Source organism: Hakea prostrata, chromosome 4 (assembly GCF_041222555.1).
Source record: "Hakea prostrata isolate BN-2017 chromosome 4, UWA_Hpros_2, whole genome shotgun sequence".
Lineage (NCBI taxonomy): Eukaryota > Viridiplantae > Streptophyta > Magnoliopsida > Proteales > Proteaceae > Hakea > Hakea prostrata.
The window spans coordinates 1,514,431-1,535,006 of NC_142603.1; the positions used below are offsets into that span (position 1 = coordinate 1,514,431).

Consider the following 20,576-nt stretch of genomic DNA (forward strand, 5'->3'; position numbering starts at 1 on the left):
GGTATAGAGAATGTAGGAAAGATCTTCATATTGTATTTATTGACCTAGAAAAAGCTTATGATAGAGTCCCTAGAGCGTTAATTTGGCAAGTACTAGAGAAAAGAAGTGTTGCAAGTAAATATATAGATATAGTTAAGGATATGTATAATGGTTCGGTGACTAGTGTTAGAACCGTGGGGGGACAAAGTAATGAATTCCCGATAACAATTGGGCTACATCAAGGGTCAACTTTAAGCCCATATCTTTTTGCACTGGTAATGTATGAATTAACCAAAGACATTCAAGATGAGGTCCCCTGGTGTATGCTTTTTGCAGATGATATTGTGTTGATTGATGAGACCCAAGTGGGGATTAATACCAAATTAGAATCATAGAGAGTAGCTTTGGAATCAAAAGGCTTTAAACTTAGTAGATCGAAGACAGAATATTTAGTTTGTAACTTTAGTTATGATCGGGCAGATGATGAGGTGGTGATACTTGACGATAAAGAGATTCCTCAGAGTGATTGTTTTAGGTACCTAGGTTCAATTATAAGTAAAAGAGGTGATTTAGAAGATGAGGTTTCCCAAAGAATTAAAATAGGGTTGATGAAGTGGAGAGGTGCGTCCAGGGTCTTATGTGATCGGTGTATTCCATTAAAGCTTAAAGGAAAATTTTATAGGACCGTTATTCGACCAGCTATGATGTACGGTGCATAGTGTTGAGCTGTTAAAAAGAATCATATAGATAAACTCAGTATAGCAGAAATGAGGATGCTAAGATGGATGAGTGGCAAAACTAGGATGGATAAGATAAGAAACGATCATATTAGAGTTGGTCTGGGAGTTGCTCCCATAAGTGATAAGCTTAGAGAAAGTCGTTTGAGGTGGCACGGCCACGTTCAACGGAGACCTATAAATGCTCCTGTACGGAGAAGTGATATAATCCATATTGAAGGAACTAGAAGAGCTAGGGGTAGACCTAAAATAACCTTAGGAGAAGTGGTGAGAAAGGATATGTATAGCTTAGGCCTTGTATCTAGCATGACCTTGAACAAAACTGATTGGAGGGCAAGAATCCATGTATCCGACCCCATTTAGTTGGGACAAGGCTTATTGTTGTTGTTGTTGTAGGCTTTTGGAATCTAGGGCTTGATAGGAATTAGGGTTTCTAGGGTTTGGATCAAGCTAGGGTAAAGAACGAGGGTCACTTAGGGTGGAATGAATCTAATTCTAAAAGGGTTCAATGTTTGGATGAATGATTGAAGAGATTTACGATTTCGAAAATTTTTAGGGTTAGGGTTTCTAGTGAAGAAGATGGAATTTGCAGAATTTTCCAGGGTTTTAGTTGAAGGAAAGGGATGGGGGTTGGGATCGAATGTGAGTAAGGGGATGGGGAAGCTGAACCTAAAAGGGTGAAGATATAGGTGATTTAGGATTGGAAATAATTCTTGTTTCATTTTTCTGGGAAATCCTAAGCTGCTGCAGCGAAGAAAAAGAAAAGAAGAAGAAAGGGTAAGGTGGAGGGCTGTAACTACAGTTCAGGGAGGGTTGGGGATTAACTACGAGTGAAGGGGGAGGCTTCCTAAGCCTGCCGCAGGGGTTGGGAGGGGGCTGGGGTTGTCTGCAATGGAGGTTAGGGTCGGGACTCTAAAAACTAGGGTTTAATGGGATGGGGAAGGGTTGTGGGTGGTAGGAAGAAGAAGGGAGGGGCTGAGGTGGGACTGTGAATGTGTTGTACATACTTGAAGATGAATTAGGGTTCTGCTGGACTTGATGAAGCTTGTTAGGATTCTAAGTTAACTGCAGAAAACTCTCATTTAAGGCCGCCGCAAGTCCCATCCATGGGAACCCACAACTCTCTCACTTGCTTCTTCAATCTCAGCTTTATTTTATCAATCATCAATTGATTTGTTATAACCTAGAGAGGGTTATTTCTAGCCTACATGAAGGAGTTCACAATAGGAGTCAACTTTTAAAAGAAACCAAACTAGGACTCTAACTTGCAATCCAATTCAAACCAAAACTCTTAAATTGCTGTGCCGCCTATTATAGGCCTTCTGAACATATTGACGGTCTCAGATTGTAAATGTAAGTTCCATTTTGTCCTAAGTTTGGAACTTCTTCATTGAAGAAATGATTGCATCTTATAAAACATAGGATACCCATGATTTGATTAATATATATCCATTCATTACAGTTCAAGTTCAAGCAACTATAATATATTTTACGTACACATGTTAATCTTCATCATCAATGTTTAAATTACTAAGTTCATGATGTTCCCAGGTCTTATTTCATGTTCGCATTAGGTGATTAACATATATGAATTATCAATTGAATCAATAAGAAGAAAGAAATGTAGCCTAAAACCCTAACAACCTGTGACCGTTAATACCTCATTGCCCTAAGAACTATATGGACCGAAACATGCAAGGTTTATCAAAGTTTGAAAGAGAAGAAGACATGATTACGGAGTTCGGCAATATGCCTACTCTCCGGGATTCAGGTTTGAATCCAACTACACTAAATCTTGGGATGTTACAGATAAGAAGAAGAAAGGAGAAGTTCACGATTACACCTGGTACAGGTAACAATAGGCCTCCAAAGTACCATCGAGTGATCGTCCTCTTCCACTAATCAAAAGCCCTCAATAACCTTCATCAAGATCCAATGGAACTCGAAGTTGCAGATGATCGAACATTGCAGCCATGAGAAACCCTTCAAGAGAGCTCCAATAACCGTAGAACAGAAAATCCCCAAATGTGAGGAAATCGATTTGCACACACACCTGAACCAACCCAGCCCTCTCATATACAAAGAGCTATGAACCGTATGAACCCAATCGGTTCGGTTCATGACTTAAAAAGATACAATTACCAGATTACCCCCCAACAATCTCCCCCTTAATCTGTACATCCAAAATGACTATAATGAGCTGGATGCAACCATCATCATCCACGTGTACCTGCACACACAAAACAAAAGAGACCACAGTACAAAGCAAAATAAAATATGCAAAATACCTAGACATGCACTAACCATGCAACACTAAGGACTCAATGTAGATACACCATGCAACAAAATGCATCAGGTAGAGAAACCCTAATCATAACTCATAATTCACAACTCACTCATATAACTATGAAGAGCAAACATGCACACACCAGTCATATATCTCAAAACTGAGACAAACATAATAAGAGTTAAAAATTTGGGCAGCATCTCCCCTAAAACTGCAACAAATGCAAAACCTGATAAATAAACACAAGACATACCTGGACATCACCACACCATAGATAAATGAAAAACAAGTATACAATCTCCACAAAAGATAATAACCCACCACATAGACTTACTCATGCTAACCAAAGCATAATAAATATATGAATTAAAACAAGTAAGACTTTAAACAAGAGACAAGTATAACTTCAAGAAATCCATGGTGATATCCAAAAAACAATCCTAGATTAACAGAACCTCACACACATCAACAGATGAACAACATGGATCATGACATAATTGACAATGCCAACACAACCCATGAATCTACAAATGCTTACAATATAAGCCAAGTCAAGTCTAAAACATATCACATGATACATAAGAGAACTTAACCAACTAGAGAAGAGAGATTAAACAATTCAAATATATAAAACATAACAAGTAAGCATAAATCTCTCCCCCTCAATCAGTAGATTCCAAAAACTTAGGAAATTCCTAACAAATCCATGTATTTTCATTTCAAAATTCTGATTTTAAAACCTTCCCCGAATACAATCATGCAATCAATATGTAAACCACATAGATGCAGATATAAGACACAGAAAATGAAATGAGAAACTAGAGGCAACTGTCAACCTAAAAATGCAAATACAATGCAAAAAAAAAAAAAAAAAAAACTCAACCATCAAGTCATATATCAATGCCAAGGGTATTCAAATGAAATTACAACAGAATTCATTAACAAGTCATATTTTCAAATTTAGTTGTTAAAATGCCTAAAGAAGTTGCAAATCATTCTTTCTTCCACACTAAAGTAAAGAAAGACAACAAGTATCCAATTACCCATTAAAATAATGAAGAGAGTAACTCAGGATAGCAAACATTCTAATAGCCTTACATTTAACCAACAAGATGAAAATATTCTAAACAAACCCAAATAGGCAATAACACTCCTCAATCCATCACTGGCTTACTACCACTACTCAAACCAGGACCTCTTCACCCACTCACCACACATGACGGGCACAAGTCACAACTAGACACATCCAGGTCACCTAGAGTAGAAACCAAACCAGAGATAAAAGAAGTAAACTCAATAAGACTTAACAACTCTGACCTACAAGACCAGACTCAATGACCACATAAAAATACAACTGCAAACAAGACATAATCTAACCAATAAAACTGGTGCTAGTCATCTTACCAGACAACTCCATAAATTTGACAATAAATACTCCCAAATCAAAAAACCATACAAGCTGACAAACCATATCCCCTGAATATCATGTGAACCTCAACATCATGTGAGGACACACCCTCTTGACATCTCCTGTGTCAAGACCAGCACTCATGCTGAACATGGAGACTATACCTCTCCAAACACCAGGGATACACCTAATGCTATACCAAGTGAAATAGGAATCCTCATGTGTAACCAACTGTACTAAACAGTCTCAACACCACCTATAACCACTCTAGCATAAAAACTCAGTTAGACATGTATATCAATGCAAATAAAAAGCATCCATGAGAGTACAAAACAACAATAAATACTTAACATGCCAACACTATCATAATTGGTCAAGAATTCTCACACAACAAGGCATATCTTAACCAATAGAAAATCAGGCATAAAACATGTTATCTCAGATTTATGAAAATAAACAGCTTCCTTTCACAAGCATATCACCTTAAAGATAAATAGACCACCTCCTTTTAACAAAGGAACAAAATAGGATAAACCAAAGTGTGCACCCAATGGAAACCCAAACAACCAGGTCTTAAAACAAGGTCTATGCTAACATAGAAAGCACCTAGGTCATCAAAGGACCTCAAACATGTTTATTTCACCAGAATTAGGCACATTATTATTAGATGTCTCACTTTCTTGCAGCTTCCTCTTGTATGCAAAGCAATTTTTCTTAAAGTGTCCTACTTTCTTGCAAAAGAAGCATCTCTTGAGGTTTGCATCAGACTTGTTGTTCCCATTATTATTCTTATTGTTATTCTCATGACTTTCAAATACTTTTCCCTTCCCTTTGGGTCTCCCTTGTTAGTAAGAGCCTTTGCCCTTAACAAACAGATTTTCCCCAGTCCTTAGTCTTACTAGAAGCCAATAGTTCAGACTCCCTATTCTTTAAGGCATCAATCAGTTGTTCTAGGGAAATGTTTTGACAAGCATACTTGATTGAGTTCTTAACAACAAGATAATCATTATGAAGTGAATTCAATAGGATAATAGACAAGTCTTGGTTTTCCAATTTAGTCTTCTCCCCTGTATTGGCTAAGTCTTGAATCAACTTCTTAAACATATCTAGGTTCTTGTCAAGGCTGATTGTAGGGTCCATCTTAAACCCATACAACCTCTCCTTCAAATAAATTTTATTACCTAGATTCTTTCTTTGATAGATTTGTTCAAGCTTATTCCAAACTTTAATAGGAGTATTGTCATCATCATCAAGACACCTGATAACCCCATCAGTGATGTTCCAGAGCATGCAACCAATTGCATTCTCCATCACTTCAGTCCTCAAGACTGGGTCAATACTTTCAAAGAAAGCAACTGGGTCATCTATTGATCTTAGGAGCTTTTGTTGAGCCATTAAGGCTCGAACCTTCCTCTTCCAAATCCCAAAGTCCCCTGTCCCATCAAACTTCTCAATGTCTACCCTGGAACCCCCCATAGGAGTATCCAAACTTAGGTAACTAGGATTCAACCCTAGACCTACTGCTCTACTCGAGCCTGTGGTAACCCCACTGACCACACTGGGAGGAGTGCCCTCCCTTGGTAGACCAACTCCCTTGCTTGACTCCACTTTGAAGCAGGTAAATCACAACAAATCAGTATATAAGAAATAATTCAAACAATACTGATATAAACAATTCTGAGAAAGGAAGATTAAACTAATCAAGCATCAATTAATCACACTTTGTTTGCTAATATCATTCAAAAACAAAAACATCAGCATTTATTTAATTAGATGTTAACACAACAGGCCAATACAAACCAAGTAAAGTGCCAATATTAACAAACTAATATAATAATGCAATTTTATAAAAGAATATTTAGCAAAAAATATATAACAGTGATTAATTAAACATTAACCATATCAGAATATCTTCTCATACATAGGCTTATTCCATTACAATAAAAAATCAGATCAAGCATAGGACCGAATGTTAACAGCAAAGTTATAAGGCATCAGAAGCAGGTACCTACAAGATCTGAAATTAAAAATTGTAAAAACAACCTAAAACCTTATGAGATCAAACATCAAATTATTATGTAAATAACATACATAACCTAATTTGATAACAACTAACACCTTCTAACCAGGCTAACTGGCTAACATAGGTTAACAGGCTAACAGTGGTAGAACTAAACAAAAAATCAGATTATATATATAATCAAATCCGAACCAGCAATGGTTGAAAACTATACAGAACAAATGTATATCATCAATTCTAACCAACAGATGCAGAAAAATATATACAACTGTATATAATCAAGTCCTAGCCAGAAGAGCAGCAGCCGAAGCATACACAGATTATATAATCAGGAAAAATAATTCAATAATTTATCCTGAAATTACCTATGAGATCATATAAACCAATTAAGCATAGATAATAGCAATTAGTCTCCACAGAATCACAAGAAAAAGAAAATCACCGAAACACAGGCTATCTCAGACTAACATGGCTAACAGGCTGACATGCTAACAGGCAGAAATTATACAAACAAAAAACAAATTATGTATATCATCAATTCCTAACCAGAAGTAGAAGTAGCCAAAATTGTAACCAACAGAAGCGCAGTAGCCAAAGCTCAACCGAAACACCTAGCCTGAGCTCTGATGCCAATTTGATGTTCCCAGGTCTTATTTCATGTTCGCATTAGGTGATTAACATATATGAATTATCAATTGAATCAATAAGAAGAATGAAATGTAGCCTAAAACCCTAACAACCTGTGACCGTTAATACCTCATTGCCCTAAGAACTATATGGACCGAAGCATGCAAGGTTTATCAAAGTTTGAAAGAGAAGAAGACATGATTACGGAGTTCGGCAATATGCCTACTCTCCGGGATTCAGGTTTGAATCCAACTACACTAAATCTTGGGATGTTACAGATAAGAAGAAGAAAGGAGAAGTTCACGATTACACCTGGTACAGGTAACAATAGGCCTCCAAAGTACCATCGAGTGATCGTCCTCTTCCACTGATCAAAAGCCCTCAATAACCTTCATCAAGATCCAATGGAACTCGAAGTTGCAGATGATCGAACATTGCAGCCATGAGAAACCCTTCAAGAGAGCTCCAAGAACCGTAGAACAGAAAATCCCCAAATGTGAGGAAATCGATTTGCACACACACCTGAACCAACCCAGCCCTCTCATATACAAAGAGCTATGAACCTTATGAACCCAACCGGTTCGGTTCATGACTTAAAAAGATACAATTACCAGATTACCCCCCAACAGTTCACAATCACATGACAAGATCATATAGTTATGATTTAAACCACGAGAATACATGACTAAAAATACTAGGGTAGAACGTAGAGTTTTTAGAAAAAATAAAATTTGGGATGAAATCTTACCTTTCTTGAAGATCTGGTTGTAAACCCTCAATCTTTGCTATAGATTTTCTAGGAGTGTTATTGATGAAGCCTAGTAGGCATTCTGGTCAAAACTATGGCAAAATCCTGGTAAAACCATCTTTTTTCAGTAAGGCAGCGGGGAAAAGGACGAGACGATCGAGTTGGTGCATGTTTATAACAGTGGTTGGATTGAGATTTCAGTTGAATCAAGATCTTGGTCGAATTTACTATTTCTTAGGACTCACCTATCTTGTCTCAGATTTTCAAAAAGCCAAGATATCTTGCGATATCTCAGCAAGATCTCATGAGTTCTATAATTATCATGAAACCTATACTTCATAAAAATTATCATTTTTGTCTTGCTTATGCCTGATGCTACTATGAATGGTTGATGGAGTAATGTTGTTTTTTTATGTATTCATTTCTTACTTTGATGCTGCGAAGGGTTGCCAAAACAGTCATATTTGGTGGACTAAATAGCGCTGAGATGGCTGAGGAAGTTTTCAGCCATGCCAAAGAAGTGGGCCCTGTTTGTTCTGTAACGTATCCCCTTCCAAAGGAAATGCTCGAACTTCATGGTTAGTAACTTCCAATTTTCCTTTATTTTTGTGCATCTTGGTGTATTAAGCTCTTTCTGAGCGTTGCTGTGTCCTGAAAATTAGAAATGCTGTCTGGTGACAGTGATTAGAAAGGTTTAATGGAAATACGAAACAAACAGAAACCAGTATGGCTTGCTCGTAACCTAATTATTTCTGGTGTTCACCAAAACTAATGTAAATGCAACCTACAGTATAATTTCATGGGAGCTTTCTATCCACTTCTGTTGGATGGATCCAGTTATCTCCCAGAAAGCACTAGTAGAGGCTGAAAAATTACATGCATGTTAACCTGGCAAGTAGATTACATACTGAAATACTAATGAACAAAGTTATACAAGAACATGAATTAGAAATTGAAGAATGTCCATCTAAGGATCCTGCTGGAATTCAGATGGAAACGTAGTTAGACAAACAAATCAGCAAAATAAGATCTCCATCTTTCCTTCTCTCTACAGCAAATTAATCCAATCAAATAGATATTCTTTGGGAGACTCGTCCATCCTGTATAATCTGTATCCTTCCTGGTGCTCCTGAATTCACAGAAATGAATGAAATATGCTAGGATAAGGAAAATAAGGAAGATAATGTGCTGACCATGGCCACCTTCTTCCAATCACTTGTGTTTTGTAGCACTCAGCCTTGCAAGACTGGCAATTGTAGCTGACATTGTTGTTGTTTCAAGCTATGGTGTCAGAGTCGGAAAATAAGCTTGTGGTGCCTGTGTTGGACTGTTCAATTGGGGTCAGATAGGTGAAGTTACATGAGGTTGGGTCTTACAGCTACCAGACTGCAGACCACATGAAAAAAGGAAGAACCACGGGAAAGATTAAAACTTCCATTGAATAATGAATTTTAGCAAAAATATTTCAGAATAAATGAAGACCCAAGTTGATTTTTTACCCCCTTCTTTAATTGTAAGGCATGAGGTGTTAAGAGTCAGGGGGAAAAAACTGAAAGCACAAACTTTTCACAAAAGAACACTGTGAGATATGAAAGTGAAAACACATTACCCATGTATCCTAATTCCAGTGGAATAAAGAGAAGGTTTCAAGAAGAAGAGGTGAAACAAAGAGAAACTCTAATTCACCCAAAACTTTGAGCTAGCTGAGGATTGCCACATGAAACCCACATGCTGATATCTAGCGACAAAATTTTTAGAAATTTTGGGCAACAGAATATGAGTTAACTTCGTCCAAAAATTTCAGAAAATTCAGTTTCATATACAATCAGGTTTTGGTAGAAATAGAGATGCTCTATCGAAAAATTTGAAGGCAAAGCGGAACCCATTTACTTTTAGAACAATGCTAATTCATTTTAAAAACAAAACACAGGGTTCTTGAGCTAAGTAGATCCAGGTTAGAAGATCAGAATCAGTATTGTCAAGCCAATGAGGCGATGCGAGGTGGTTTAGGCCACTTGAGGCAATGAGGCGCCTGCTGAGGTGCTTTCGAGGCAGTTATTGGTTAACGTGTTTTAAGGGACATTTCTAGTGTACATCCCCTGTATACTCTTGTTCTTCATAATATACATAAATATACCATATCTTGTATAATAAAAAAACTAACATTAGGCTACCTTAGGTCATCCAACATACCAGAAACCACATAGTAATTCCCTAGGTCCTAAATAAATTTTAAGTAATTAGGTAGTATATAAATTAAAAAATAATTTATGGAAAGTATTATACTATCAACCATTCAAATCAAGATACTTGTAAAATGGGATTAAGGACCAATGCATAAGCAGCATAACATAACGTCATTAGATGGCACCAGCACCAGCACCAGCACAACTAGCACCACCACCTGCTCCACCAGGTCCTGCAGCTCCTCTATGTCATTGAGCTCTAGCCAATTCCAAATGGTACAAGTTTTCAGCAATAGCATCCTGCACCTCCGGAGGGGGTTTGTGGTTCTTGGGAATATCTGTATAAGCTCTAACCAAATGTTGCTTGAACTTTGTTTTACCTTATTGGATGACTCTCTTGTAGACTCGTAGTAGTTACACATTGTCCTTTGTCTTCTTACATCCATCTGGACTCTATGTTGCCAAGCAGTATACTCATCTGCCATTGTTTAGTATTAGGAAGTAAAAAAACTAAAGAGCAAGGAAGCAACCTATAAATTGAATTGAATAAGAAACCATCATATTCAATGCCAAAGTGACACAAATAAATTATTGATGAAGAGAAAGAAGAAGAAGAAAATGAAGCAAATTATAAAACCAAATATCCAAATTCAAAGTTCTAATTATTTAAACGAAAATCCCCATATGTATCCAAAGTCCAGAGTCCAAACCCTATATATAGCTGAAGTCCGAAGGCCAAACCCCACATACATAGTCAAATATCCAACTGCAAAAGTACAAACTATCTAATAATCATCATCATCAAGTAAATCAGTAGTAAGTGGGAGTTGTGGTTGTTGCTGCTGTTCTTGTCCTTGCCCTTTCACCATAATTATCCAAACATTCTCATCATCATTCACTTCTTCCTCTTATTCCATATCTCCATCTGATTCCAATTTCCAAGTCATCTTCTTCAAATTCCCTCTCCCTGAACTCCTTGCCTTTGCAACGTGTGTTGCACAAATTAACTTAAGAGGATTTGGTTGAGATCTCCTTGGTCTGTTGTGGCCCTTAAATGATGAAGATGCCCCCAAAGCTCTATCAACAGTGTTCCAAGTTAGACCACCTTTAGGATTGAGTAAATCATCCTCAGGCCGATGCTACAAGGTCTGCCAAATATTGGTGGTGTGTTACAGTGGGGTTTAGCCAATTTTTGGGTCTGATTCTTCTTGGCAGCCATTTTTGGGGGCTATAAACACATCCCTGGTTAGTTTGGTTAAAAAAACCACAATACTATTTTAGATTCACACTCTTGCTTGCTTGTATGTTGTGAAGTCTGAATGTATTTTCACACATCTAAGCATTCTTGAAGTATAAATTCACATTCATGAAAAGCTTATTTTAGTTATTAAAACATTTAGATGACCATATTGCAAAAATAGTTACCTAAATAGGTGTTTGGTATTCACCCTTCATGGGCAATATATCATTGAATCCTCATGTGTAATTACACATTTATACATAGGTGAAGTACTCAAGAGCATAAATAATAAGCACTTTAAAGTTTTAAACGAGTAATGTAGTGAATTATTATTACATATTGTCGAAGACTCATAATAATTAAGTTGATAATTTTCAAGGATATTATCGCATCATACTCTGATAAAGTTTTAGTACAATTGTTTTGTACTTTTGTGAAAGTTCGATGGAACTAATGTGGATTGTTCTTTAAGTAACTATCGTAGGCTATGGATCACCCAGTTGTGAAAAGATCCTCTGAGTCATTGTGATAAGTCATATGATGCTGCTATTAGCTTGTATGGGTAGGAGAAGATGTTCACAAAATTGATTCAGTTTGTTCCTTCTGAGTGGTAGTCACAAAATGTTTGAATTTTGAGATTTCAGACCAAAATATTGAAATTTCCCAAAATCCCAGTCGGGTTTTGGTACCTCTTTATTTCAATTGCCCATCCGTTTTGGTTAGGTCAAAATTACCAGGATCTGCCAAAAATTCGGGGAGATTTTCCGATATTTAATACCATGGTTTCATTCACCAGGTATGTGCAAATAAACATAGATAAAGTAGTGAACTGGGAGTTTAACAGTGAAATAAGAGATGGAAATAAGCTCATGTCTTTGCTTTATGTCGCTAGCTAGATATATTGAGGGAGGGCTGTTAAAGTGACCACCAGCAGAAAACATTGTTTTATCTGAATTCTTAGTTTCTGACTTATAAATCATAATAGGATTTCTTAAGCTCTTACTAGGTTGAGATACTGATGTGAAAATGAATTGACCCCCCTGGTTGAACCCTAAAGTGGGCCCCGAGACCCACCCAAGCAAGCTGGCTGAACCCTATTTTTGGGGTATTTTGGGTATTTTAGAGCCTATTTTATTGCTGGAATCTAAATTCCAGAATTTAGTTTTATTAGAAGAGTTTGCCCAGTCTATTTAACTTTTCTTATTTGAGTCGTGTTTGAGTTGGTTTCCATAGATTAGTTGTAGATAAGATAAGACTTTTTTACTTGAAGAGTTTGTTTTCTATTTAACTTTTTCCGGTCTATCTTTTAGGAGTTTGTTTTTAATTAGAAATTGTCTTTATTAGTGATTGTGGTTTACTTTGTAACTAAGGTAAGGAGTCTTTTCCTAAAGAAGACTCTTTAGATAAGTCAGTCTCAGTCTTTTATTTAGGTGTTTGTTAATAAATTGTAATAGGGTAACCTAACTTATAAATGAAACCCAAGTTAAGTTGGTCTTTAAGTCTAGTTGAGTTAAGAAAGAGTCTCCTAGTTTGGTTTAAGTTCTTTCTTTTTTGATCTAAGGCTATAAATGAGCCCACATATGGCTGTAAAATTTTGCTGCATTGAATAAAGATTGAATATTGCTTGTAGGGAAACAAGTCGGGGTCTGTTTGAGGGGGCCTCGGCAGATTTATGGTTTCTGGATTCAATTGCAGCAGTTTCTCTTCAGCCATCATCAGCAGCTCTCTTCATCTCCAGCAGTTAAACAATTACAGCCCTCCCCTACCGTGCAGTTCAACCAAGAACCCTCCCCCTCCTTCCCTCCTTGCGCAAGCATCCCCAGCTCCCTCCCTCCCCTGCGACATCCCCAAGATCCTCCCTTTTTCTGTTTCTTTTTAATTTTCTGCATTCCTTTTATTTCTTGTGGCAGCCTCTCTCTGCCCATTTTTCTGTTTTCTTTTATTCTCTGAGACTTGCGGCAGAATTCAAATAGAAAAGGAAAAAAGAAAGAAAGAAAGAAAGAAAAGTGAGCAAATAAAGAATAAAAAAAGAAGAAAAAGAAGAAGGAAACGGAAAGAACGAGAAGAAAAAGAAAAGAAGAGAAGAAAGAAGAATAAGAAAATCCATATGTTTACCAGGCAAGAGCACGCCCTCCCCTTGCTGAATAAGAATCCAGCAAGAGCACGCCCTCCCCTTGCTGCAAGTCTCAAACCCCTCCTTCACTTTACCACAAGATCCCCTATGCCTCCCTCCCTTATCCAAGATACTTCCTATCCCATGCAAACACTTAATTCCCTCTACTTTGCCTTCCTTGATTTTCTCAACATCTTAAAACCCTAACAACCCATATCATTCCTAAGAGCTTCCCACAATTTTCTTAGATACCCATAGGCATCCCATAATATTTTACCATTATTTGCTGGAAGATTCTGGGTGAATCCTTAATTCTAGGAATCTTTCCAAGAAACCGTGACCCTAGAATTGGGTTAACATCAAATATGCTTACAATCAAAGTTGTGAGACGGGTATGCAAGTAGCTGTACTCCAGTTGATGGGACATCCTTGAGTATTAATAATAAGCCTTTGGAAACATGGGTAAATGTCAAGGACCTCGAAGAAAGTTACCAGATGGCCCTGCTGACATCTTGGCTTGAGTTGGATATGGACTTCTTGATGAAGAAATCATTTCTTTCTCTCTCTCTCTCTCTCTCTCTCTCTCTCTCTTAAATATACTTCTCTGTTTCTTGTTCTTTGCTTCTGTTGTAGCGTATGTCTTTTGATTTTTGTATTGGTCCCTTTATCATAAATGAAGAGAAACCTTTTGCATGCTAGTAGGAATGCATTTTTTCTGCCTGAGTTTATTATTGATGCTTTGAGATTCTCCAAAAAATGTTGCAGGGCTTGCTCAGGATGGATGCAAACTAGATGCTGCTGCCGTACTTTACAAAAGTGTTAAAGCAGCACGTGCCTCTGTTGCCTCACTACATCAACAAGAGATTAAGGGTGGATATATTTGGGCACGTCAGTTTGGGGGGGAGGTATGAGATACTTGATAGTTTATTGCCTTATGTAGTTTTTGTATTTATTCTTTTAATGTGAAAATTCCATGTTCTAGTCAATCGATTTGTACTTTTGATTACTTAAGTACATATATTAACCTCAATCTTAGAAAACCATGTATTTTCTTGTGACCTACCTCAATGTATCAAACCATCCCCCCTCCCTCCTCTTTTTGATGGCATTCTAAGAGTATGTAATACATCATTGATGAGGAAGATGAAACAATTAATTATCTTGTTTTGCAATGTGCTTAGGCACTTAATTTAAATTTTGTCGTAATCTTTAAATATATTAAGGGAGACCAGTGAATAATTAAATTTTATTCCCTCTTATTAACTTCGACTGCACTTGGGGAATGATTTTTTTGAAGAGAGATCGTAGCATTTTATAAAGCCACACATGTATCATATTTTAAAACGAGACCACTTTTGGTGGTTCATTGATGTTGATGCCTTCAAAAATTCTTTTGGATGAATAAATATTTAATTACCAAAACACCAAAGGGGAGAGAAGGGAAGAGAATACACAAGGGTAAAGTGGGAGGGAGGAGGGATTGAGTGGCTGGGAGGTAACAAACAAACACTTAGCCACTACTGGCCTGTAAGGCTAGGCCCCAAGCAACAAGTGATAAGCTTGTTCGTAGGGTATCCAAAATCTTGGGATGGGGAAGAGACTGCAGCTTAGAGGAGACATCGAAGCGTATGGCTTTCCAAATGGAGTCAACAGACCTGGTATTTTTGGAAGTCCATCTCTCGGGGTCCACTGTCACGACCCCAATTCTCACAGGCTTAGTGGGGCCCACATCATGTACATTCCACTAGGGCACGTGACAGCTCCTCTTCGTTAACATCTCTTTATAATCAATAAAACAAAATGCTAGACAAAACATTCTCAAAAACAAACAACCTGGTTGACAGTTTCACCCATAAACATATATATGTACACAATCTAAAGTCCTGTTATATTTACATTTGACCTTTCAACAATGTCTAGAACAATACATACAGTCTCAAAGAAATATATACATTCACTGTCCAGTTATACAAACATCAAACGTAACGAAATGAATGAGATTACATCTTCAACTTTAAAGGCATTGACAGATGGCAACACCTTGCCTTTATCATGAATCTGAGTACCTGTCAACATTTACAATAATGAGCTTTGCGGCCCAGTAAGCAATAAAGACAACCATGTAAGTAAGTCATGCAGTTTATTATGCATCGATTATCACATCAAAATCATATACCATCATACATTCCAAATTTTCCTTTCTTTTCTTCTTTTCATTTATCATTTTCCTTTTCCTGTTCCTTTTTCCTTTTCTTTTCCTTTTCCTTTTCCTTTTTCATTAAACTAGACCTAAGCGCTACCTGTAGAGAGAGCACCATCAGTCTAAACCACACAAGTGGCATTAGTCTCAACCACGCAAGTGGCATCAGTCTCAACCACACAAGTGGCATCGGCCTCAACCACACAAGTGGCCGCCTCAACCACGCAGTGGCATCGGTCTCAACCACACAAGTGGCATCGGTCTCAACCACACAAGTGGCATCGGTCCCAACCACGCAAGTGGCATCAGTCAAAACCACACAAGTGGCATCAGTCTCAACCACACAAGTGGCATCAGTCTCTTGGCTCAAGTCCAGGTGTTCTCTACAGGAGGCCATCATCGGTCTAGTATATCTTTCCACTTTTCAGTCTCGCTTCATGCCCTCCCATTTGGGTACATAAGTACCAGGACTTACAGAAGCCATTACATTTTATTCCTTTCTTTATTTCTTTTATTTTCTTTCTTTTCTTTTCACTTTTCAGTCTTGCTTCATGCCCTCCCAGGACTTATAGAAGCCGCTTCATGCCCTCCCATTTGGGTACATAAGTACCAGGTCTTACAGAAGCCTTTAACATTTTATTCTTTTACTCTTTCTTAAAATTGCCTTACCATGCTCTGCACATTTCCATGAACATTTTTCAATCCAGTCATCATTCAGTCTCATCTGAACACAATTCATGCAATTCAATCATGTAAATATGTGAGCATGACAATTCCATATCTGATAATCATAAGCATCATTCAATCTCATCTGAACATAGTTTATGACATTTCATCATTTACATATGAGAGCATGATAATTTACATTTAACATGCATAAACATCCTTTCAAATTCATGATTAACAGTTCAAACACACTATCCACATTCCATTTCAACCAATTCAATCTAATCATTGAACTGTCATCCAATTCCATGCATTTTGTTCAATACACAAATTGCATCATCGCATAAATAACATAGACTTTATGTTGCCATGTGCATGCTACATATCTATTAAAGAAAAACACCAACTTATCATACATAGGTTGGTCAATATTACTTACCTATTCCGTGCGTGTCCTGACCTTGGTTCCATCATAATTCGCTCTCCTTGCATCTCGATCGATCAACGAAAATTACGAAAACGCAGGGGCTAACAGGGAATTTTCCCCCCTTTTATATTATTTTCTTTCTCTCTCTCTCCTCCTTTCTCTCTCCTCCCCACGGTTTTCTTCTCTCTCCTTTCTTGTCTTCCTCTTCTGTCTCCACTCCCTCTCTCTCTCCTCTTCTCCCCACTCCTTCTCTCTCCTCTTCCTTTAATGGCTTCCCTCCACTTTCTCTATTTCTCTCATTTCTCTCCTCTCTCCTCTGCTTCCACTCCTTCTCTCTCCTCTTCTCCACGTTCTCCCCTAAGGCCTTTAATGGCTGCCCTTTATCTCTATTTCCCTCTATGCTTCACTTCACTTCCACTTCTTCTCTCTCCTCTAGCTCACTTTTCTTTCTCTCCTCTTGCACGTTCTGTCTCTTCTCTTCTCTTCTTAATATTCTTTAATGGCTTCTTTCTTCTTCAATTTCTTAAACACTCCACTTATTTTCTCTCTCCTTAACTCTTCTTCTCTGTTCTCTCAACTCAACTCACCTCACGGACAAGTAACAAATCCCATTAATCTTCCAACTCTACCCTCTTTCTCATTTAATGGCCTTATTATTCATTCTTCATTCTTTCTCTCTCCTTCCTGTATACATTCTGCAACTGCAACTGCAAGTACTTTCCTTTCTCTTTCCTTGCTCTTTCCTCCTCTACTTCCTCTCTCTTCTCTACGTTATTCCCTCTGATTTTCTTGCCTTCACTTCCCTTCCACGTACAGGTAAAATTCTTTCTCCTCTTCTGTACCTTCTTTATTCTTCACTCCACTCTTCTCTCTCAACTAACCTTCCTCTGTTTCCACGCATACTGCCTCTCCTTTTCTGCATCTGATTTCTCAATCTTATCCTAAATGCCACCTCCTCCTCTAATCTCTCTTAAGTCGGTCCTCTTAAGTCGGTTAATATATATAATATATAATATATAATATATATATATATATATATATATATAATATATTTAATTATAGGACTAATGGGCTTTGTTATGGGCTTGTGGGCCCGCTGTAATATCTTATGCAGGGCCCACTTTCAGGTGCTAATATTCATACCTCTAGGTCCAGAAACTTACGCTGATCATTTCCTCGCTTTCGGTTCAGTCTAATTCCACTGTTGTGGGACCCACAAGTGATGTTTGACCTTGACCACAAAGACATGTTCACCCACAATAATAAAATAATAATAGAAAAAGATGCGGGGCATTACATCCACCATAAGTTTTTTTTGATGTTGTTATAAATTCCTGCTTTATTATCGAGGGGAAAAAAAGAAGAAGAAGAGAATCCAACCATAAGTGAGTCTGCTGCACCAAACACCAACTTACTTGCAAGGTTACAAATAGAGGACCTAGACAGAGAAAGATCTCAATAACCACAAGCAATTCTGATGAAGCCAAAAGAGGGCCAAATGGAGGGGACAACTTTCTCCCGAATAGAGCGGAAGAAGGGGCAAGGAAACAGCAGTACATGAGAAAGGACTGAGTGGGAAGGCAATGCTTGTGCTCTCCAAACAGTCAAAGCATGGTAGGCGATGTGGCCTTTAAACCAAGTAAGAGGGTGCAGGGGACGTTTTGGTCAAGGGAGTAGGACAGATTCCAAGTCGAGGTAGAGAAGTTTTCGAAAGAGGTAGGAAGCCAATTGAGCTTGTTATGGGGAAAAGGGTGGGAGAGGGGCAAGGGAGGACCAAACTTGAGTGAGACTTGGAGGTGAGGGGGGAAGGTTGGGGGGGGGGGGGAGGGAACCAAGAACCATTAGAGATGAAACTAGAGAGTAGGGTAGACTTAGGGATGTAAGAAGCACAGACCAATCAAGGACCCAAGAGGTTATAGAGGATGCCTGAAGGGTGCCATGGATCCAGCCACAAGGAGGTAGAGGAGCAGTAAGAAATCAAGGTGAAGGTGGCAGAGAGGGCTGGGGGCCTTAGGAGGAGAAGCTTCATGAAATTTTTTTTTTTTTGGGGGGGGGGTTGTGATAGGGACTGATTTAACCAGGATTGGCTACCATAGGGCCCTTCATATTTTAGGCCTAAATTTAGCCCAAAATTATGCAAAACCAAGAGCTGGCTGAATTACCCTAGGGTATTTTGGTCATTTCCCAGCTCCTTTGGGCTCCAAAGTGCTCCAGAAGGATCCAGAATAATTATAAGAGCAAGGATCTACTCTTTGTTTTAAGTTTGGACAAGTGGTTAGAGTCCCAGCTTGGTTAGGAGTTCCAATTAGAGAAGGGATCTCCCTAGATCTACTTTTCATTTTGAGTTTGAGTCCTGGTTAACAAGTTATTGAAGAGTCTTTGTCTGAGTGGGAGTCCCAGTTAGAATCCAGTTCTCAAGTAGGATTCCTTCTGGAAATTGGTTGTTCATTTTGCAAGTTGTATTTGTTTAGGAACTCTTTACATAAGAGTCCTATTCAAGTTAAGTCTAGTTATAATCCAAATTGGATTCCTTGGTTGAGTCCAAGTATGTTTTCCAACTAGAGTTAAGAGTCCTAGTTGCATTCCTTCAATGTAATGAGGCTATAAAAAAGCCCCTACCTCTTGTAAACAAATCAGATCCTGATGAACCAAAAAAAAAAAAAAACCAGCATTGAAGGAAGACTTGAAGTCATGGGAAGGAGCTCCACGACCTGGGTTTTAGAGTCTGCAATTTCGGATTTTCTTCAATCACCTGCAGCACCATTGAAGAACCTCTAAACAGTGGTGGTCTTCAACAACTCTTCAAGCCTATTCAGCAAGCATTAAGTAAGCAAACCCCATCCCCTTCTCCAGTCCTAATACCCCTCCCTAAACCTTGCGCAAGATCTGAAACCATCCCCATACCTTGCGGCAGTAGCAGCAGCCCTCGAATCTAAAACCATTGTATCCCCTTCCCTCATCCTCCCTCATCCTTGGATTGCACCCCTCTTCCCTCTCTTTTCATTCTTCTAAATCCATCACAGCCTCACCCTTCATTAGTTTAGTAAGAACCTGCTCTAGAAACCCTAACCCTAGTTTAACTAAAATTCTCATTACTCCCAAACCTCTCAACCAAAACCTAGACCCGTTTAGGATTACTTTCCCGTTCACCTTCTCTACCTCCCCTCCAAACCCTAACCAAGAGTCTTATACACATTAATTAAGAGTCTTAAATTTACAAACCCCAACTTTGGGAGTTTTTTGAAATTACAGTTTGTGTGGAAGAGAATATTTTCCATTGATTTCAGACCTAGTTCTAAGCTAGCCAAAACCTAAATTCCTATGCCGGTCAACCCTAGACCTACCTATACCAAGATCTAAGAGTTGGGAACCAAATCAGTCCTAGCTGCAGGGATCCTTGTGTGTTCTGAGTGTAATTTAGCTGCTGTCCCCAGTGATTTTAACCCCAAAAAGCAAGGAGTTAATCCCAAAGTACTGCTGGTTCTATTTGAGAAGATCCTAAAGACTAGCCCGAACCCTAGGTTACATCAGGGACAGTCCAAATAGAGTCAAATTTGAGAAGGTAAGAGTGGACCCAGGACAATCAGGATAGAGTCAGATTTGAGAAGGTAAGAGTGGACCTAGTTGACCCCAAATGGAGTCATGCTTAGTGGAGTCATTCCTTCAAATTTAGGTTGTTTCGGATGCTCCTTGGCCAAAGAGTGCTTCACACCCAGATATAACCTAGGATATTTCTTTGTTTTTTCATGACTGCTCTAATTTCCTTCTTGATGTATGACCCAACAGATCTGGATACTGGCAAATTTGAAGAAAAGCCGCTCAGTTGGTGTAGATTTGCTGACAAAGGGAAGGAATTCACCAAAAACCAAACTAACCAAAATAATACTCCCTAGTAGCTACATTTTTATCACACTGGAGTCATTCAGAAACAGATGGCA

General features: G+C 38.3%; 1 protein-coding gene across 4 annotated transcripts in view; it reads left to right on the forward strand.

Annotated features, from left to right (window-relative positions):
• The window catches only part of LOC149016964 (RNA-binding (RRM/RBD/RNP motifs) family protein), a 45,546-nt gene that overhangs the window by 5,322 nt on the left and 19,648 nt on the right, over window positions 1-20,576 (forward strand). For all 4 annotated transcript variants that reach the window (XM_089151265.1, XM_089151266.1, XM_089151267.1 and 1 more), the window contains exons 8-9: window positions 8,251-8,384; window positions 14,111-14,250. In XM_089151265.1, coding sequence (XP_089007391.1) covers window positions 8,251-8,384; window positions 14,111-14,250 — 274 coding nt within the window. The remainder of the gene's footprint in view (window positions 1-8,250; window positions 8,385-14,110; window positions 14,251-20,576) is intronic.